Here is a 22,050-nt window from a genome sequence, read left to right as displayed (position 1 = left end):
ACAGGCCAAAGTGGAAGCTGGGCATGGAAGAGAGGGTGAGTGAAGGGAGCTTGACAAGATTGGTTGGGGGACGGTGTCCGAAAATCAGAGTGTTTCTAGATTCTGAGTAAATCTTCCTGCTGTCTATCTTCTCATTTCATCATTGGTCTGAAACACATACCACACTTAATGCATTAGTTATAAATCAACCAAACATTCAGAACTCTTTAAAATAAAAAGTATAAATCCTTTTTTGCCTCACCCCCGTCCACCCTACTCCATAGATTCAATTAAGATAAAAAGCATGTGTATGTATATTTTTGGGGAAAGGTACTATATGTTCATTGTAGGACACCGAAATAATATTAGCCAACAGAAAAAAAAATCACCAATTCCGATCATTCCAAGATAGTCCTATGAAAATACTAGTATATATCTTACTGCGAGACTGTCTGCTCACCTGTGTGAATTGTGTATATGTGAATGTAGTAGGGTCATTTATTTAATGACATTTTTCATTCATTCAGCATATGTTGACTTTATAGTGCCTCATTATGGGTATGATTCTAGATGCTAGGTATATAGCTGTGAAGAAAACATAAGATTCCTGCCTGCATGAAATTTATATTTTACTTAATTTTATTTAATATATTGTAAATGTCTTTTCAGAGTTACTAAATAACAGTATATTTATTTTTTTTTTTTTTTAAAGATTTTATTTATTTGAGAGAGAAAGAATGAGACAGAGAGAGCATGAGAGGGGGGAGGGTCAGATGGAGAAGCAGACTCCCTGCCAAGCGGGGAGTCCGATGCGGGACTCGATCCCAGGACTCCAGGATCATGACCCGAGTTGAAGGCAGTCGCTTAACCAACTGAGCCACCAGGCGCCCAATAACAGTATATTTAATATTTATAGTTATTCCATTGTAAATATATTCCACAGATCTACTTAACCAGTCGTGTCTAGTTAGACATGTACATTGTTTATAGTTTTTCACTGTTGCAAACACTGAGTGTAAACTTTGCTAGGTCAAACAGATGTGTATTTTAAGACTTATTCCATATTGCCTCTGCCTACCAAAAGGAATATCAGTTTCACTTCTAACATGAAGATATAAGAATGTACACTCCCTCATTTGCTAGCTTCAACTTTGTTTTCCACTTTTATGTATGTAAAGTGTATCTCATCTGAGGTTGTAGCTTTGTTGCCAAATCTTTTCTGATCGTGAGTATTCTTAGGGGACTATGGGGATAATGGTTCATGCCCTTTGCCCCTCCTCTTCTTTCTTCCTTTTTTTTTTTTTTGTTTAAGATTTTATTTTGAGAGAGAGCACAAGAGCGAGGGACGGGCAGAGGGAGAGGAAGAGGGAGAGAAGCAGACTCCCCTCTCTGCAGGGCTCCATCCCATGACCCTGAGATCAGGACCTGATCGCTCATCCAACTGAGCCACCCAGGCCCCTTTTCCTATTAGGGACATTGTTTTCTTCTTTCTTTTTTCTGTCTTAAAAGAAGACACTTTTGGCAGTTTGTTATTCAGATTCACATGCAGGTTTTGAGGCACGGACAATTTCTACACATGTTCAAAACTGTTATACTTACTTCTTTATGGTTCTGACTTTGGTCTTTTTTTTTTTTTTTAAGATTTTTTTAAATTTATTTTTGTGAGAGAGAAAGAGAGGAGAGCGCACCTGAGCATGAGGGGTGGGGGGCTGGGGCAGAGGGAGAAGCAGGCTCCCCACTGAGCAGGGAGCCCGATGTGGGGCTCCATCCCAGGACCCCAGGATCATGACCTGAGCTGAAGGCAAACGCTTAACGACTGAGCCACCCGGGTGCCCCAGATTTTTACATTTTTAAAGAATTTTTTTTAAGACTTTATTTGAGAGAGAGAGCATGCATGAGCAGGGGGAGGGGCAGAGGGAGAGAGAGAAGCAGACTCCCTGTCAAGCAGGGAGCCCGATTTGGGGCTCTATCCCAGGACCGTGGGACCATGACCTGAGCTGGAGGCAGATGCTTTAACCGACTGAGCCACCCAGGTGCCCCAAAGAACTTTGGAAAAAAGCTGATGAATATACAACAGACCCTATGTGTGGCTTGCAGAAAAAAAAGTTTGGCTCTTCACAGAAAAAGTTTGTAGCCCGTTTTCTAGACAGTTCATTGTTTTGTCAACCCGGAATTTATTTTTATGCATGAATGGGATGTGTAGGGGTCATGTTTCATTTTTTTTTTCCAAATGGAATTGCGGTTATCCCAATATCATTTATTGAAAAGTCCACCCTCTTCATGCTGCGCAGTGCCATATTTGCCATAAATCTAGTGTCCATTTAACTCATGGATTTTTTTCTGGACTCATTTCTTTATTGGATCATTTGCCTACCCTTGTGCCCACATCACATTGCCTCATTCCTTAGTCCAGCTTTATAACGAGTTTTAATAACCACTGAACAGTTCCTCCTACCTTTTTTGCCTTAAGAGTGCCTTGGCTATTCTTGTCTGCTTGAGTTCCCATATAAATTTTAGAGGAAAAAAATGGGGAAATTGGGCAGGAATTGACATCTTTTTTTTTTGAGAATTGACCTCTTTCTGATAATTTTCTAACTCATGAATAAGAAATACATCCAGTTATTTTGGTTTATTTTCAGTAATGTTTTAGAGTTTTTGATGGAGAGGTTTTGCACATCATCTTTGGTTTGATCTTTGCAAGGGTGGGGCGTCATTTGTAATTCAGTGACTATCTCTAAAAGATACAGACCTAAAATTTTATAATAAGATCACATTTTATTGCTAAAATATTAACAGTTATTCCTTAATATCAGATAGCTAGTCATTGTTCAGATTTTCAATTTCATCATAAATAACAACTTTTTTCAGCGAGTTTGAAATAAGGTCCAAATTAGGTCCACACATTGACACTAGTTGAAAGGTTTTTTTTTTTTTTAACTATAATTTTCTCATTCTGTTTTTTTTTCCCCTTTGTAATTTGTTTGTTGAAAAAGTTGAGTCGTTGATCCTTTAGAATTATTGTCTGTACTTGTTGATTGTGTCCCCCTGGTGTGTGTTGGTATGTTTTTCTGTCCTCTGTATTTCCTGTAAATTGATAGTTGTTTCTAGAGGCATGATCCGATTCAAGTCTGATTTATTATTTTTGGCAAAACTATTTCATAGATGGTTATGTTCCTTTATCAGGAGGTGCATGATCTCTAATTTCTCTTTTAGTAATATTTACAGCTGTGGATGCTTAATGCCTAGATTAATTTATTAAAGGTACAAAATGGTGATATTTTTACTTGATCACTTATTAGCTGGAATAGTTCTATGAAGAAATTTCTCTATATTATTTGGTTACTCTCTGGTGTGCTTTATAAAGAAATGTAGAAAAGTACTTGACTCTTGACCAGTTTTTAAAATAATGAGCCTAGGGGCGCCTGGGTGGCTCAGTCGTTAAGCGTCTGCCTTTGGCTCAGGTCATGGTCCCAGGGTCCTGGGATCGAGCCCCGCATCGGGCTCCCTGCTTTGCGGGAAGCCTGCTTCTCCCTCTCCCACTCCCCCTGCTTGTGTTCCCTCTCTCGCTGTGTCTCTCTCTGTCAAATAAATAAATAAAATCTTAAAATAAAATAATGAGCTAATTCACTGCAGGCACTGGTGTTGACCAGTGTGTTTTTTTTTTTTTAATTTCATAAATGCATAGACTTACATATACTTGTGTTTCTATCCATTATCATTTAAGCCCTTTAGATAGGACCCTACAAGTCTTTGAGAGCTGACTTGCTATCTCATATGACCAATATCATCTATATTCTTTTATCCCGTATCTGAACTTGCAATTTTCTAAGTAAGCTTAGCATCCTGTAGAAGAAAATGGTTATTTCAAGAACAGTATGATTACAATATAATACTACACTGTATGTGTGAACAAGTAATACATGTAAGCGTAAGAATACAGAAAGGTTGAAAAAATAGAGGATTGGAGAAAGACAGTCACACAAACTCTACTAAAAGAAGATGTGTTTAGGGGCGCCTGGGTGGCTCAGTCAATTGAGCATCCTACTCTTGATGTCGGCTCAGGTTGTGACGTCAGGGTTGTAGGGTCAAGCCCTGTGTTGGGTTCCGCGCTCAGCGGGTAGTCCCTCACACACATTGCACGCGCTTTCTCTCTCTCTCTCTCTCAAATCTTTAAAAAAAAAAAAAAAAGGACATGTTTAGCTCTGTTAATATCAGACTAAATAGACTGTAAGACAAAAAAACTTACATACAAAGGGAATTTTTCATAATAAGTTTAGTTCAGAAGAGATGACAATTCTCAATGTATATATACCTAATAAAATATATAAAGAAAAAACTGAGGGGCGCGCCTGGGTGGCTCAGTCAGTTAAGCATCTGCCTTCGGCTCAGATCATGGGATTGAGCCCCTCGTTGGGCTCTTGGTTTAGCAGGGAGCCTGCTTCTCCCACTCCCTCTACTGTTTCTGGTAGAACTAGAGTATACTTTTTACACATATATGAGACTTTGAACTATTAAATTACCAAAGGTGAATTTTAAAAAACGTACCATAAAGTGAAACACAACAGAAGTAAATGAACCTAATTATATATTACATGTTTTACCTTTTGTTTTGGTTGAATACTTTTACTTTTTTTCTCATTTTAAAATTTCTTTTTACTTTTTCTTATTTGGAAATTCTCTCTCAATGTATACATCTTTTGCTATTTTAGAACAGTTAGGTTAAAACAAACCATGCACCCTTGATTTATCAAAATCTATAGTTTTAGTAGCTCTTTTAAGTGTTTCCATAGATGAGGTAAAACCTTTTAAACTGTGTGAGACATAATCTGTAGCCCCTAGTGACAGTCCTTGGTTGTTCACTGATGATACCGCTTTGTGTTTTTCTTCTCTCCTTATGCCTTGCTTATCCCTGGTGTGTGTTGGTCATTATCTTTGCAGAGTTATTTATAAAAATAATTTGAGGCCTAGGATGATACTATCTTCCTCCACAGAGGATTTTCCTTTGCTTCTGCCAGGCATCTTGGGGGCACCTGCGATGTGGGATCATCTTAATCTGGTTTAAGGGATTGGCTTTTCTGGAGCACCCAGCTGTTTGGAAGCTGGGCTGTAGCCCACGTCGAGGCGGGTTTGCTTTTGCTTCATCCTTGGGTGTAGTCCTGAGTCCTTCGTAGTCTCAACCTGAAGCATATAGGGCTACCAGGGTCCCCACTCTGTACAGGCCCTGGACTCCAGTTTTTGTCTTTTTAGTCCATTAAGGCCATCCCAGGTCTGGCCTGGCCTCTTGGCTGCCATTCCAAGCATAGTTGAGATGTTTCTAGGGGAAATACTGGGCCGACTCCAGTGGATTTCCACATTCTTCTGGATCTCAACACAGTAACTCTTCACTGTTATAATTGCTGTCTGATACCTTCACATAGATATTTCTTTCTTACCTGCCACATTTTATTTATTTTTTTAAAAAGATTTTATTTATTTTGAGAGAGAGAGAACGTGCGCACTTGCTTAAGCAGCGGGGAGGGGCAGAGAGAGGGAGAAGCAGACTCCACACTGAGCAAGGGAGCCTGGTGCGGGGCTCGATCCCAGGACCCCGATCATGACCTGAGTGGAAGTCAGAAGCTTAACCGACTGAGCCACCCAGGCACTCCTAACCTGCTAACATTTTAAAATTTTGTTTGGATTTAGTGGTTCTGTCTATCTAATCCCAGTGCCTCGTATTTTATTTTATTTTATTTTATTTATTTATTTTTTAAAGATTTTATTTATTTATTTGACAGAGATGCAGCAAGAGAGGGAACACAAGCGGGGGGAGTGGGAGAGGGAGAGGCAGGCTTCCCGCCGAGTGGGGAGCCCGATGCGGGGCTCGATCCGAGGACCCTGAGATCATGACCTGAGCCGAAGGCAGACGCTTAACGACTGAGCCACCCAGGTGCCCCCCCCAGTGCCTCGTATTTTAGTTCACTGTACTGTTACTGGATCTGGTGGTCGGTGCTCAACTTTTTTGTTGTAGTGCTTGCTGTTTTCCCAGCCCCAGTAGTTTACAACTAGTCTTTCCCCCTTGTTTGAAATGCCACCAGTAGGCTCAAAATTCTTATATGTCCTTGGATCTGTTTTGGGGTTTTCTCCTGGGATTTTGAAACTGAGAAACAAAAGAGAAAATTTTTTGGTTAAAAACTAAAATAAATTTTAAGGAAAGGAAATTTACTAGCTGCTTTTGAATATTATTTTATTTTGGCTTTTTAGCCATTGTGGAGAATACATTTTATAATATTGTATAATCCATATTTGAGAATGTTGATTGTCTTAGAGTATTATTTTGAAGTATATTACAAAGTCTAGTGCTGTATAGTTGCTTGAACTTAGTACAAGGGTTAATATCCTTTAATCTCATTTAAAATAATTCTGTTAGAATCAATGCCAACTTCTTATTGTTTCATAGTTCATCTTGAGGAATGTGAACTAGCTAAACAGGTTCATCCAAAGGAAAATGATTTGGTGTTTTTGGTTCCTGAAAGACAAAATGGAGAGAAGAAAGATACAGAGAGAAATCGCATGCAAGATCTCCGTGAATATCATTGTGGTTATATTCATAAGTTTCGCCGCACTTCAGTCAGTAAGTAGATAGACTGTAAAGAGAAATCTGTCAGATATAAGCTCATCTTTTAATTTCCCTCTGAGTTGTGCTTTACCGGCCATATACTTGTTAAACATATTTGAGACGTGTATTTGCCAGGTTCGTTACTTGCCATTCAGAGTCCTTTTTTAATTTTTCTAGACTCATCTGGGAAAGGCCCAGTACTTATTGCTCTAGATTTATGATTTAAAAGCTTTCTTTTGTAATGTCCTCTCTTTCTGATATATTCCTTTATCTGTCATTGTGTTTGTTATTAAACAGACAATTTGCAAACCATCTGTTTTTTTGTATCTTAAAATCACAACCTTGGTGTTGCAGCTAAGTATCAAGAAGACCAAACATATAAGTCATTGTGAGGCAACTTGAAGGTTCTCCTGTTTCCATTGCTCCCATCCCTTGTGTTGTAGGGACCCATCTCCTGGGAGTAGCATCGCAGAATTAGTGTCAGCTTGGATATAACAAGTACCTGCTGTGTGCCAGGCCACGTGCCTTGTCCTTCCTGTGCTCATTTATCGTCTTCCTCAAAGCCTTGCAAAGCAGTAAGATTTATATATTCCCTGCTCATCAGGAAATTAAGGCTCAGGGATACTCAGTACTCATCCCAAGGTCATTCTCAGTATTAAGTGGTAGGCCCAGAATTGAAACCTACGTTTGTTTGACTGCAGGGTTGCCCACATTCTTCATTGTATGCTGAGCAGCCTTTTTAACATTTCTGCTTTCTTAGCCTCAGCTATGTGACAAGAACATGAGTTCATTATTCCTTCGTTTTTGCATCCAGTCTTAAAAACAAAGCTCCTTGGAGTTTAGCATCATGGTGCACTGAAACTGGTGTGCTGTATTTCTATAAGTGTGGTCCAGCCCAGTTCTTCCTGTAGAGTGCATTTAGGGGAGTAGCAGGAGGGGTACATAGCTTAATCTGTGCTTTTTGACTCTTGCAGATGATGACATGCGCCAAATTTATATTTCTAAGGTATTCTTCCAGCTCCTCAAGCATCCAACTATCTGACATCCCCATTTGCAAATCTTTTAGACAAAAAGACCAAAGGAAGCGCTTGATTTTCTGCCTAACATCTACTATTCCTTCTCTTTTTCCCATCTCAGCAAGTGGGGCCTGCCTTTTTCTAGTTGCTCAGGCCCAAAACCCCAGTCATCCTTGATCCTTTCTTTGTCTCACATCCTACATGTAATTCATCAGCAAATCCTGTTGACTCCTTTGCAAAGTGTCCAGAATCCAAGCCCCACGTCTGCTTACCACATCCTGGTCCTCACAACCATCAGCTGCAGTGGCTTCCTGGTGGACTGTTTGCTTCTGTGCTTTTCCCATTGCTGTTTATTCTCCCATCTGCAGGAAGAGTGATTCTTCTAATGTCTAAGTTCAAGGATGTCACTTCCCAGTACAAAGCTGCCCTGTGGCTTTCTACCTGACTTGGAACAAGGTTCAAAGTCAGTATTGTGGTCTGCAGAGCCCTATAAAACGGAGCCCCGTTTTCTTCTCTGAGTCTTCGCAGCACTTGTCTCCCTACTTTTCCTTCCAGCTATACTAGGCTTGTCCCTGTTCCTGAAATACTCCAGACACATCTTTGCTTCATGGTCTTGCAGTTGTTGATTCTTTGCTGGTAACACCCTTTCCCCAGATAAGGGCGTGGCCTACTCATTTATTTCAAGTTTCTCCTAAGATACCATCTTATCAGGAAGAAGATCTTCCCTGACTTGCCTGTGACGGTAACAGCTCCCTCCCATCCCTCATGACTTCTTCATCCCCTTTCTCTGCTTGGCTTCATGGTGCTCGGCACCATCTGACATGTTTATTTGGTTATCTGCTTCCCTTTTCTTGAAAAGAATTGCCTGGTTCTTAGGAAGCATTCAGTAAACGTTTGAATTACTTGAACAATATCATACAAAAAACATAAGTTATAAAATACATAATTCTGAATAACCTTTTTAGCTGGACAGCATTATTCCCTGGCAACTGAAATTGCTTTTTCTCCTTCTTGATAATAGTGCGCAATGGGAAATCTGAGTGTTCCCTTTCCATCCAGACTCAAGATAATTTACCAGTCAATTTAAATGAACTCGTGAAATGCGTTGTAATCAGTTCTCTGGTAACTACACAAAGGAAGTTGAAAGCCATGTCTTTGTTGAGTGGACGGAACCAACTGGCCAGAGCTGTTCTGAATCCAAACCCCATGGACTTCTGTACAAAAGATTTACTAACTACAACATCTGAGAGAATTGTGAGTCATGGTTAAACAAGAACGAAAAGTCTGAAAATTTCGTGTCAGGATGTGACAGCATCATGTCGTGTTTATTTGTTGCACATTCCTGTATGTCTGGGACAAAGCTGTATCCCTGTGTGTGCACAGTGAGGGTGTGTGGCGCTTTGTTATGTTACTCAGCTTACCTCAGGGAGAAAGCGTAGTGCAATGAAGAATTGAAAATATGCTTAAAGAGGAGCATTAAAATGTTAGATGAGCATCCTACTTAAATGCTTGTTAGGTGATTAAAATTCAGAGGTAGGAGTAGGTTAATAGAGTTAATTTTGCATTTGAAAGATCGACGGAGAATTGACAGGTAAAGTTGCCATTTTGCATGAGCATGTATGCTCTTGCTGTAAGAGCTATGTATATTCATTCCAGGAGATTAATACTGAGGAAGGCAAGAGAGAAGTAACAGTGTTTGGACCGCTGCTGTGTGTGGGGGCTTTCTGTGCAGTATCTCCTTCACTTCTCGTCCGCTCAGGAATCCCAGGTTTATTGGATGATAAAGGCATAGGCTCAGAGAGGTTAGGAGTTTAGAGACCTAGCTTGTGAGTGAAGCTGAGATTTAAACTTAGTTCTGATCCAAAATCCGGAATGTTAGGAAAGAAAATCTTGGAACGTTTTTGCACTCTCTATGGAAAGAATAAATAGAAGAAAAGTATTGAACAATTTATTGTGATCTTCTTTGTAAGAATCACAAATAAAAATGCAGTTGTAGTAGTTGTAGGTGGGCTGAAGCCTACAGACACTCATAAATAACTTCATCGTAGTGAAATTGGTTCTGTAGATTAAAGGTCATGTTGGAGTCTTGCCTGATCATAACCCCAAAGCTTCTGTCTGATAAAGGTTAGAAGAAATTCAAGTGGTTTTCTCTTCTTCCTCTCCTGTGCCACTCCAGGAAGAGCAACTCATTCTCACTAATGTCTTTTGCATAGATCGCCTACTTAAGAGATTTCAACGAAGACCAAAAGAAAGCGATAGAAACTGCATATGCCATGGTCAAACACTCCCCGTCAGTTGCCAAGATCTGTCTGATTCATGGACCACCTGGAACAGGAAAATCAAAAACTATTGTTGGCCTCCTGTACCGCCTCCTGACAGAGGTAGAGCATGTGAGGGCGTCAGTGCTGTGAGCCGGGCACATCGTTCCACGTGAATTAACTGACATACATAAATAACTACTACAGGTCTTTCTCCTTGCACTTTTGTGTATCTTTTTGGTACTGTGTGGAACTGTATCTGAGAAAGAGGTAGCAGAAGGAGACAAGGATATAAAAAGTAAAAAGAGCAGAAAATGCTGTCCTGTGTGACACTAAGCTGAAGGGCTAGAATGGTGGTCTTGTCACGTCTAATGCCAAGAAACTGGAATGTATTCCTGGGCTACATTTTGGTTGGATTGAGTATGGAGTAAAATAACTGGATAGTGAGGTGAGGCTCAGGGAAGCTATGATAAAATGTCCTGCTAGAGTCATTTTAATGTCAATGTAAGATGTAGGTGCCGTTACTTATTTTTAAGTATTTATAAGGGGAACTTTCGAACATACATGGAAGTAGAGAAAAACTGGAAAACTCTGTAATAGAGCTCATCAGTATTTTTTGTTTGTCTGTTTGTTTGGCGTGTGTGTGTCAAATTGTAGAACCAGAGGAAGGGGCATTCAGATGAAAACTCCAATGCCAAAATCAAACAAAACCGTGTCCTTGTGTGTGCGCCTTCCAACGCAGCTGTTGATGAACTTATGAAAAAAATCATCCTCGAATTTAAAGAAAAATGTAAAGACAAGAAGAATCCTTTGGGTATGATACTTATATGGCTTTTAATTTGTTTTTGGTTTTGTTCTCCGTGTTTAGTGTAGGCAGCTGTGAATGCTACAGAATAAGCCAGCTGTGGTAATAACTTTTGCTTGGGGCTGTGGCCCATACATACTCATCAGTTCATTTAGCAAGTTTTATTGAGCATTTACTCTGTGCCAAGGCCCTGTGCTAAGTACTGAGGTTTCAACAGTGAAACCTTCTAGGAGACGATAGTGAGGAAATGGATCAGTGGGCAGTTAAGAGTATAAAACTGGACATTCTGTAAGAGCAGTAAGATGTGGCTACTTTCGGACACCTTAGAGCAGCCCTTGGTTCAGTTGTGGGAGCGTTAAGGAAGGCTCCTGGGGGAAATGGGGGGAAATGATGTCTAAGATGAAACGTGGAGAGTAGTTAGGAGTTAGCCGTGGGAAAGGATTGGTGGGGTATGGGGAACTCTAGCAGAAGTTACTATCAGTAACAGGAACCAGAGGCGAGAGAACCTCCGTGCAGTATAACTGGAATATAATAAGCCCCACGAAGGCAAGGGAGGGTTTGGGCATTGTTTGCTGCGCTCTCTCCAGTGAGATTCAGGCAATGAGGGTACGTAGGGACTGAGTTCGTTTCCTTGGGGAGGTGTGTGAGTTCTGTATTGGGTTTTGATGGTCAAGTGTACCTCATATGATTAGGTCAAGAGTTTATAAAAACACTGGTCTACCGTAGGTAGACCTTGAAGTGAAAATGTTGGGTTGAAGGATTTGTGCATCTTCGGTTTTCTAGATAGTGCCAAATTGTCCTCAGACGTGGGTTTAGCAGTTTACACGCCCAGGAGCAGCTCCAGTGCATACGCAGTGGTGTGTTTTTAACGTGCCTTTCCCTGGCTGGCTGAGGGAAAGTGAGCACTCTCAGGCGTGTGCTGACCTTGCAGCTGGGCCAGGATCAGGACAGGGCCAGCCAGGCATCCAGGTTGGATCTTCCATTTTGTTAGAGAAAAAATGATATCATCTGGCCGTAGAAGAGAACTTTGGTCTTTTATACTGCATTCATTGTTCACTTCTTCCACTACTTCCAGCTGTCCCGGGTGTCCTTAGAGAAATGCCTTGGACATCTTGCTGTTAACTACGCTGTTGATTTCTGGGTTTTAGTGTTTACCCTCCTTAGGATAAAGAAGTTCTTTTGTCATTAATTTCTGTCATGAAGGGCTGTTGAATTTTATTGCATGCATTTTTCTTGTTGCATCTGTTGAAATGATAATGAAACTTTTTTCTTTAATCTGTTGGGTAAAGTACAATGTTTTTCTTTTTCTTTTTTTTTTTTTTTTTTAAAGATTTTATTTATTTAATTTGACAGAGAGATAGCGAGAGCAGGAACACAAGCAGGGGGAGTGGGAGAGGGAGAAGCGGGCTTCCTGCCCAGCAGGGAGCCCGATGTGGGACTCGATCCCAGGACCTTGGGATCATGACCCAAGCCGAAGGCAGATGCTTAACGACTGAGCCACCCAGGTGCCCAAGTACAATGTTTTTCTAATACTAAAATACCTTTGATTCCTAGAATAAGGCCAGCTTGGTCATATATTACTATTTTGTTAACACGTTGCTAGATTGCTAATGTTTAATTTAGGATTTTAACATTGGTACTCATGAATGAAGCCAGCCTGTGATTTTTCTTTGTCATATCTGTGTCTGGGTATCATTACACTGACTTTAAAAATGTAATTGGGGATAATTATCTGTTAATTCTTTGAAATGTTTTATATATGACAGAGATTATTCCATAAAGATTAATTTGTTTTTAGTGTTGTTTATTGACAGATGGGTAAGTTTTAATCTGTCCGAATGTCTTAGCTGTTAATAGGTCTATTCAGGTTTCTGTATTTTAGTGAGTTTGGCTAATTTATATTTTTCAAGAAAAATCAACATTTCCTCTTAATTTTTAAATATATTGGCATAAAGTTGCTCGTTGTATTCTCATTTTAAAACTCTCAACTCTATTTTGATTGGGTCACCTTTGTCATTCCCTGAATTATATATTTAGTCCCTAAATACACATGTGTTACGACTCTATGGTTTGAAAGTCCTAGAAGAGATTTTGGTTTTTCCCAGCTAAGCCCAGGCGCAGTAGATTCATTTCCTTTACATCCTCCCACCTCTGTCAGGCCCTCTTCCTTTCCAGTGGGCTTTATTTATTTATTTTTTAAAGATTTTATTTTTATTTATTTCACAGAGAGAGACACAGCGAGAGAGGGAACACAATAGGGGGAGTGAGAGAGGGAGAAGCAGGCGCTTCCCGTGGAGCAGGGAGCCCGATGCGGGGCGTGATCCCAGAACCCTGGGATCACGACCTGAGCCAAAGGCAGATGCTTAATGACTGAGCCACCCATGCGCCCCATCCAGTGGGCTTTAAAATCTAAGCCTCCATTATAAAGTTCCTATGACTTCACTGGAATGGTAGTTTTGCCAGTGTAGACATTTGTCAAACTGTAGAACTAAAGATTTTGAAACATCTGCATTTTATTGAATGTACAGTAAAAACAATTCTGAGCACCTAGACGGTGCGAACCCTGACTCATCCTGTTCCCCCAGGGAAGCCCCAGCAGCTTGTGGGCTTTCAACTCTGGTTTTGAGTTTTATCTTTGTTTTTGGCCCCTAGGAATTTCTCTTCCATTTCTGTAAGCTCACCCTGCAGTTTAAAGGAGTCCGTTTTATTTATTTATTTATTTTTATTTGACAGAGACAGAGACAGTGAGAAAGGGAACACAAGCAGGGGGAGTGGGAGAGGGAGAAGCAGCCTTCCCCACTGAACAGGGAGCCTGATGGTGGGGCTCGATCCCAGGACCCTGGGATCATGACCTGAGCTGAAGGCAGGCGCTTAACCACTGAGCCACTCAGGCGCCCAAGGAGTCTGTTTTAATTTATGGAGCATTTCTAGGTATTTATAGGGGGTGAGTTTCCAGGTAATTTCATCCACCTTTCTCATGGAAACACAAGTAAGTTAGCAGTTTTGAAACCTTTAAGTAAATGTTGGCCAGAGAAGATGGCTTCGAATTTAGAAGAATGAGCTGAACTAGGAACAAAATACATTGTAGACAACTGCTTAGTAAGTCATTCATTCATTCAGCATACATTGATTGTACTTCCACGCCAGCCACTATCATAGCCAGTGACTACAACAAAACCCTATCCAGTGGAAGGAGATTGACAATAAACAAATAAGTATATGATGTGTCAGATTGTGATAAGTGCTGATTGCTATAATTTAGCCCAATGATGGAGTGAGAGATTTTTAGATTAAATAATATATAAAATATGGTGACCTCAAATAAAGGTGTGGTTAATAGCTAGCCACTTAAATGACATTTACACTGTTTGCAGTTATCTACTCCACAGTTTCAGCACCTTGTGTCCCTTGGATTCTGGAGTAGCAGCGTGATATGGAGTAGAGTTTCAAAAACTTTGTTGTGAATATTCCACAAAAGGATTTGATAGTAAAATATGATTCTGTCTTGGAAATTCAAATATGTATTAATATATGAAAGTCTTTACATATCTGATATATCCGGTGGTTAAGAAATCTATCTTATTTCAACTCACCTTTCCCAAATATATTTTACTATGGAATGTTGTAGAGAACATAGTTTGAGAAATGTTGGTATAATTGAATCTGAACTTTGTAATGTCCTGTTTATGCAACCTCTTTAGCTTTTATTAGGTAGAGACGGTCAGTACTCACCCTGCAGGGTGGTTGTGAAGAATATCTAATGGGTATGAAGTCTCTAGTGTAGTTTCAGGTGTGGAGTTGATTGATAGTTAATGTTCGCTCCCTTCCTTGATTGTTAATATGCTCGCTTAGAAATAGGTACTATGTACAGAGATTGGCAGTGCCTTTATTAATCTCTAAGTATGATTTATTTTATCAACAGGAAACTGTGGAGATATAAATTTAGTACGTCTCGGTCCAGAAAAGTCTATTAATAATGAGGTCCTAAAATTCAGTTTGGACAGCCAAGTTAACCACAGAATGAGTAAGTACTAATTAAGGCACATACTAACATTACTTCTGTTTCCTTTTATGTGATAGCTAATGTGTTGGGCATTAAAGGTAATTTGGAGACACTCGAAATAGCCTTGCTTTGAGAACTAGTTTTTCTTCTGATTGCATATGCATATGTGTATATTTGTGAGACTTATAGCATTCTTTTTTTTTTTTAAGAAAAAGACTTACCTTCTCATGTTCAGGAGATGCATAGAAGAAAGGAATTTCTAGATCACCAACTTGATGAACTTTCCCGCCAGCGTGCTTTATGCCGAGGTGGAAGGGAAATACAGGTATCTAAACATTTCTTGATGAATATTTTTTAATAGCTGATAAGTACAGAAGCTAGTGATGAGTATTTGATACCATTGTTTTATTGTGGAATAGCATAATTGGTGTATAAAGATGTATACAAAAGCGATATGCCTTATATTAGGGATTTAAAAACTTTCTAAAAAGGAAAGGTAGTAATTTAGACTTTGCAGGCCATATGGTCTCTGTTGCAACTACTCAGCTCTGCTGTTGTAGCATAAAAGTAGTGATAGATAATACATAAACAAATGGATGTGGCTGTGTTCCAATAAAACTTTATTTATAAAAACAGATGGTGAGCTGAATTTGGCCCAGGCTGTAGTTTGCTGTTGCCTGCCTTGTATTAAAGCTGTAGTGAATTTATTAGATATTTTTCAGTTGCAAGTTAAATCCAAGTTAGACAAAAAGGGAATTCACTGACTTAGATACCTAGGAACTCTGGAAGTGATTAACTCCAGTGTAGCTGGATCCAGAGGCTCAGATGTCATTTCTCCATCCCTTGATTTTTCTGTGTCAAGACATTTCTCATCTTGAAGAAGACAAGTGCCAGCATCTCTGGGTACCACCACCCCAGCTTAGAAAACCCAAGGGAGGGGCGCCTAGGTGGCTCAGTCAGTTAAGCATCCAACTCTTGATTTTGGCTCAAGTCATGATCTCAGGGTTGTGAGATCAAGCCCTGTGTTGGGCTCCATGCTCACCAGGGAGTCTGCTTCTCTACCTCTCCCTCTGCCTCCCCCTTCCACTCCCCCCACTGCCCAGACTCTTTCTCTCTCTCTCTCAAATAAATAAATAAATTTTAAGAAATGAAGGAAGGGAGGAAGGCAGGAAGGAAGGAAACCCATGGGGAAAGAAGGGGCTGCTTTCCCTGCTATCCATGTGTCAATTCCGTGGAGGAAGTCTGATCAGTCCCTGGGTGTGCAAGCAGGTCTAACCCCTGTTTTTAAGGGAATGTGAGCCAGTTTACCAGGCATATGTTATATGCCCATCACTGTGGCTAGAGGAATGACTGGGATGTGATTATAACCCGTTGAACCACCTGGAAATTAATGGAGGAATGAGCCCCAGGGGTTGGACTGCTCAGCAGACAGAAATAGCACACATGGGACACACTAGACAGAAGGGAATCTTGTACAGTGTTAAGGATTTATCAGATTAACGCTTAAGTGAAGCTCAGGGTGCCAGACCATAGAGAAATTGAATAGAGATGTTTATCACGCACAGATCCTGGAGGAAGTACACGTCCTGCCTCCAGGGGCCACACAGGGAGGTCAAGGCAGAGTGCAGACCGAGAGGCAGGACCTGGGCGATCGTCTTTGTTAGGGTCTGTGGGTGAGGTGCTTTGGGGGTTCTGGGCTAGGGCCAGATTGGGCAACTCAGCCCAAAAGAGCAGGGCTTAGATAAGCTGCATGGGTGTGCATAAGGCACACAGTCGCTGGAGGCAGGGGGAACTGTGGTCATGAGGGCAGTCCGGTCGGAGCTGCCATTTGCTGGGACTCCGTGGCTGCTCTCTTACCCCGGGGCCTTGTTCTCAGGAGGGCTGGTGTCCGTGGAGGGTCTCTACAGGCTGCCTGGCCAGACAGTGTGCACAAGGTAGCAGTACCCGTGGGGTAGCATGGCCGCAGCACAGCCTGGTGTCAGGACTCCTGGGGAAGAAAGAAGGAACTGGGTGAATGGCGAGTCTTGGGGAGAAAGATTATAGTGTCACCTGAAAGGCAAGGCAGTCAGCTGCAAAGCATTTTTAAATGGCTCAGTTTAACTTTAATGATTGCATTCTTACTTTTCCCAGAGGCAAGAATTAGATGAAAAAATTGCGAAAGTTTCAAAAGAGAGGCAGGAACTAGCTTCTAAAATTAAAGAGGTAAGTGGTTCACCTGTAGCATTTTCCACGTTTTTATCTCTTTCTATAACGAATTATTTCACACAACTGATGGGCTTTTCTCAATTGCATTTAAAAATTTATTTATTATGAAAAATTTTTTTAAATGTTAAAGTAGAGAAGATGCAATTACATAAACATTTGCTATTTTTGTTTTAGCCTAATGATTCTTATCGTCATTGAGATTTCTAAGAAAGAGGTGATTATAAAGTATCTTTTCCTTTTCTAGGTTTGGGTAAGTATTAAACTCCGTTGTTAGGTGCTCTCCACACCCCTGCCACTGCAAAGTCAATTATGATAACTATCATCAGATGAATAGTTAGTGAAAGTAGATTTGAAGGTGTTTTCCCTATTAAAAAGAAAACAAAATTCGTGCCCACCCAGGGACACCAAAAACAGAAGGGAAAAAAAAAAAAAGGAAAATCAGATGTCTAGAATCAAATAGCGTGACAGTGGCTGGGGATTTGGCAAGAGAGTACAAACAAGTCTTTTACAATTCTTGACTGAAAGCATAAACTTACCCTATTTGTTTTTGATCATAAGAATCCTTCTATAGCGTGTGTAACTTCTTCCCCAGTATTCTTGGATATAAAAATGTCATCAAGGGGCATCTGGCTGGCTCAGTTGGTGGAGCATGTGACTCTTGATCTTGGGGTTGTTGAGTTTGAGCCCCACGTTGGGCATAGAGCTTACTTAAAAATAAAATCTTTAAAAAAAAAATGAACAAGATTTAAATTGATCAAAGCTAGGATGAGCCTGATATATATCCTCATGAGCAGATTGCAGCCCTAATAAACCAGTGGGGGTCAGGGAGAGCAGGTTATAGCAACTGGTAACGTTATTAGTATTTTTAAGCTGAGATTTTTCTCTTGAATGTATTAGCCTTCCTGATGTAGCTAAATAAATAACAGTTGAACAATTTAGCTGTTTGTTCATTTAAATAAAAAAATTATGTGGAAAGATTTCTATTAAAATTGTAAACTGAGCCCAAAATTACTTCCCAGACTTAAAGATGAAGCCTGTATTTAAGGATGAAGTCTGTTTTTGCATATACTGTGGGTTTTGCTGCTCATCACCTTGTTCTGTGGGCCATTGAATTAATTGTACTTGGCAGTTTTCCTCAGGTGGCTGAGAGGAGAGGTGTGTGATAGTGCGTTCACGTGTGTCCCTGGGAGGGTCACAGTTGCTACCATCCACACATGCTTGGGAGTCCACGTCTGGGGTTGAACAAATGCGCAGGGATGAACCCCTGTTTAGGAACCGAAAGAGGCTCACTGAATCTCTGATAAGAACCCTGGCTTATTGGCTTGAACACTAAATGGGAGGTGCATTGTCTGGCGCCATCACGCAATCCGTGTGGCAGAGATGGACCGAGGTGGTCTTTCTTACCGTGCAAGCAGAATGCTCCTCGTCTTCACAGGCGTTGTCGTTGTTGGTGCAAGCCTTTGTAAAAGAAAGAACAACATTATATACTTAAAAACTGATGGGAAAATATATGTTCAAGCTGAGTTCTGACCCTAGTTTAACTCAGATAATTGCTTCACAACTATCTCTACACATTCTGATACCTGCCCACATACATCTGCTGTAAGAATTGTAATTTGCTTTGACCAAATCAAGCCTGAATACATTTTTCCTAATGTGCTTAAATCCTGTTCTGAGCTTAGACTGCACTGCGGTGCACAGTGTCCTCTCTGGTGGTTTCTGATCATCTTAAACATTTCTGCCGTTTTCTAGATTTGAGGTTCCCCCTCAGCGTTCACCAAATATTTTTATCACATAATAAATGGTGGATGTTTTACAGTAAAAATAGGCCTACCATAATCAATTTATATACAGCGAAATATTGATTCATCTTTATTTGTTGTCTTAGGTTCAAGGACGCCCACAAAAAACACAGAGCATCATCATCTTAGAGTCTCATGTCATCTGCTGCACATTGAGCACGAGTGGTGGTTTACTGCTTGAGTCTGCTTTTCGTGGGCAAGGGGGTGTCCCCTTCAGTTGTGTCATTGTCGATGAGGTCAGTAGGTGGTCGGCGGTATGACTTGGATGTTACTGTGAGGGCCGAGTCTTGAGGGAACCGTGCTGCTGCTGAGTTAGAGCAGAGTCCTTGTGTAGCTGGTTTTTACCTGCTGTCACGTGTGTGTAGTCTCTTATGTTGAAATGTGCTGCTGACGGCCCCCCACGGTTAAAATGGCTTTCCCAGAATTGGGATTATAGTCTTAAGGATGCCTGACTGTTCCCAACGAGTATCTTGCTTCTGCTTGGAATAGCTCTGGTTCCCTTTTGAAGCAGTTTTAATATAACTCTGGACAGCTCTGAGCCACAATATTTTCAGCTAACATCCTTTATTCGTAGTTCATTCATTGAGCAAGCATTTGTTGGGTACCTACTGTTTGCCAGAATATAGAGCCAGAAGACAAAAGACGTGGAAAATGAGATACAGAGGATCAGTCCAAGATCCAGTTTCACCAAAACGAAAGAACAGAAACCATGGAAATGATGAAATAATTGAAGAAAATGTCACTGAAGAGAAGCTTGAGTCTTGCAGATGATGAGGCCTGCGGGGAACAAGGAAGGAAGGGGGTGGCAGGGAGAGGGGGTCACACAGCCACGCAGTTCCCATGGGCAAGTGCCCAGAAGGCACAGAGAACATAGGACTGGGGCATTACACGCCTTCCAGCCTGTGGCTTGTCCCCAAGTGTTCGTGGTTCCCTACTGGTGCCAGCCGCACAGTGCACCTGTGGTGGTTCTTCTTTAACTGTTTAGAGTGTTTGTTCTGTTGTTGTTTTATCTTCTAACCAAAAAAAAAACCTTATTTTTTTTTCTCATTTTATTTTTCTTATTTTTTAAGTTATTTTTTAATCACCTGGTGTTCATCACAATAAGTACTTTTCAAAAATCCTTATTTTTGATACTCAGTGCAGAAGGAGAAAGTGTGATACTTTTCTGAATGTTAGAACTTTTATGAACTCTAGATAAAGTGTACATGGATAAAGAAACAGCAAAGATGATTAAGAACACTTTCTCATTCTGTACTTTCTTCCCAAGGCCGGGCAGTCTTGTGAGGTTGAGACTCTTACTCCACTCATCCATCGTTGTAACAAGCTCATCCTCGTAGGAGATCCTAAACAGCTCCCTCCCACGGTCATTTCTATGGTAAGTTAGTTTCATGTTCATATTGCTTTAAAGTGGAAGGGCCTTTTTTGTTCTTGTGTTTGGAGGGGGTCTTTCTTGGATCATCATCTCTTATTTGGAAGGAAAAGTAGGGAATGGCTAAGGAAAGAGAATCACTGTTTGAATTTTAAGAGTAAAAGTCTGTAAAAATGTCCCTTTGTTCCAGTTGTGCTTATGTGCATGTGTGACCCGAGCAGGGCGCGTGCCCGAGACCTGAAGATGAGAATGACCGTGTTCCATGTGCGGCCTGCTCTGTCTTGGGGAAAGGCGGTGCGCAGCTATTTTAAGGGCTGTATCCAATCCATTTTAGTAACAGAAACACCAAAACAATAATAAAAGAAAAATTTTAAGTTTCCTAACCTCCTGATTTATATTTAAATGTATGCAAATTTGAAAACGTTATCAAGAGTACTTTAAATGTACTGTTAGAGTACATTTCCAGTTTTAGAATTCTGTGTCCTGTCATACCAAAAAAAAAAAAAAAAAAAACGCTACGCCTCTCCCGTCCTCTGAAAGTGCAGTGTCAGGAAGAGAAAAGGGGCCGTGAGTCCCACTTGTGGGGAGGACCAACCAGCACCTTGAACGTGGTCTGCCCCTCTCTGCTGTTACCACACTGCAGAGGGCTCCTAGAAATGCACACCAGAATCAGGACTTTTGTAGATGTTTTGGGTAATCTGAATAGGTGTAGACCATGGCTTTGAATTTAATAATAGTTGTATATTTCACTAATACAAAGATTGTTTGTAAAGAGGAGTGGTTGCATAAATAACCCCAGAGAACAGATCATTTCAGAGCATTTCTGTTCAGTTGTGGAATGAAAGCCAAGTGGTTTTTGTTATCATTACTGTGTTTTGATTTCGGACTTACTGAAAATGATAGTGCAGCTCTTTGACATCTGAGCACACGTACATGATCCCACTATGGTGTTAGCCTAGAAGCACACCCGAGATCTCTTGAGTGAAAACCTGTGTCAGGAAAAGCTGCGGGTGATTCTATTCATGGAGAATAATGAAGAATCGACTCTGTATCACATTTCTTTTAAATAACATGGTATCTCGTAAATTTACTGATTTCACTTCTTGAAGGGACTCAGCATGTAGTGAAAAGGGATTGTTGATGGGCCCCAACTTTACTGCTTGCTTTGGTGATTGATAAAAGCAGCAAAAAATGAGAAAAATCTGCTTGGGCTTATTATTATTACAGAAATAATATGGGCTTATTGAGAAAAATTTAGAAGATAATTACAAAGTTAATTTTCTCAACATGCTTTTCTATCCACCTGTTTCTAAGAAGAATTACTGGGAACAGTTTAATGAGTATTTTAACAGATTTTGCTGGGCATTTGTGTGTTCGTTTATTCATTTCTTTCCATCAGTGTTCATTGAGTGCCAGCCTAATTCAGGCACTGTTTTAACAGCACCAGGTGCTGGTGTTAAAACAGCGAAGAAAACAGACACAAGTCCTTGCCCTTTTGGAGCTTGCACGTAGGGGGTAACAGTAAATAAGTCTCTAAGATACGGTATGTCAGGTGGCTATAAGGTTTGTGTGTGGTGGTGGTATGTGTATAGCGTTTGCATTAAAGGGGGCAGAAGCATTCTTTGCCAAGTTGTCTTTTTTTCCAGTCTGTAAATAGAACAGGAATATCCTTCCATGTCAGAATGTGGAAATCCACGTCATTCTGTAGGGTAGACTCAGTTTTCTTCTGCAATGGAACTGTTGTTACCTTTTTCTTTTTCAAAATAGGTTTGGCTAACTTGTGAATAGATCAACTTCTGGGGATGTAGATAAAATTGTTGAATGTCTACTACTATTTTATTTAGTTACACAGACTTATTTAAAATCACATATAGAAATAACCAATGATTCAGGGAGTAATGCCTTTCCCCCCCACTCTCCTAATTTGTGAAATAGGTTCTTCGAACTTCGCACACACGTCTTCAGCATCATGTGTGAAGATCCCATACCCATTGTCTTAGTGCATTCAGTGCACATTT

The 22,050-nt window shown here is 40.5% G+C and overlaps 1 protein-coding gene across 5 annotated transcripts in view; it reads left to right on the top strand.

Annotated features, from left to right (window-relative positions):
* Nucleotides 1-22,050, top strand: part of SETX (senataxin) — an 83,776-nt gene that overhangs the window by 44,720 nt on the left and 17,006 nt on the right. For 4 of the 5 annotated variants that reach the window (XM_028090488.2, XM_028090487.2, XM_028090489.2 and 1 more), the window contains exons 12-20: nucleotides 6,416-6,589; nucleotides 8,612-8,844; nucleotides 9,804-9,971; nucleotides 10,506-10,662; nucleotides 14,576-14,677; nucleotides 14,866-14,981; nucleotides 16,787-16,858; nucleotides 18,750-18,899; nucleotides 19,931-20,038. In XM_028090488.2, coding sequence (XP_027946289.2) covers nucleotides 6,416-6,589; nucleotides 8,612-8,844; nucleotides 9,804-9,971; nucleotides 10,506-10,662; nucleotides 14,576-14,677; nucleotides 14,866-14,981; nucleotides 16,787-16,858; nucleotides 18,750-18,899; nucleotides 19,931-20,038 — 1,280 coding nt within the window. The remainder of the gene's footprint in view (nucleotides 1-6,415; nucleotides 6,590-8,611; nucleotides 8,845-9,803; nucleotides 9,972-10,505; nucleotides 10,663-14,575; nucleotides 14,678-14,865; nucleotides 14,982-16,786; nucleotides 16,859-18,749; nucleotides 18,900-19,930; nucleotides 20,039-22,050) is intronic. The other variant, XM_028090490.2, reaches the window with a different exon arrangement.

Source organism: Eumetopias jubatus, unplaced genomic scaffold (genome assembly GCF_037043125.1).
Source record: "Eumetopias jubatus isolate StellerSeaLion01/CBP00866 unplaced genomic scaffold, mEumJub1_p1.0 scaffold_15, whole genome shotgun sequence".
NCBI classification, from domain to species: Eukaryota; Metazoa; Chordata; class Mammalia; order Carnivora; family Otariidae; genus Eumetopias; species Eumetopias jubatus.
Note: the sequence above shows the minus strand (reverse complement) of the source record. Positions and strands in the feature narration are given on the sequence as shown.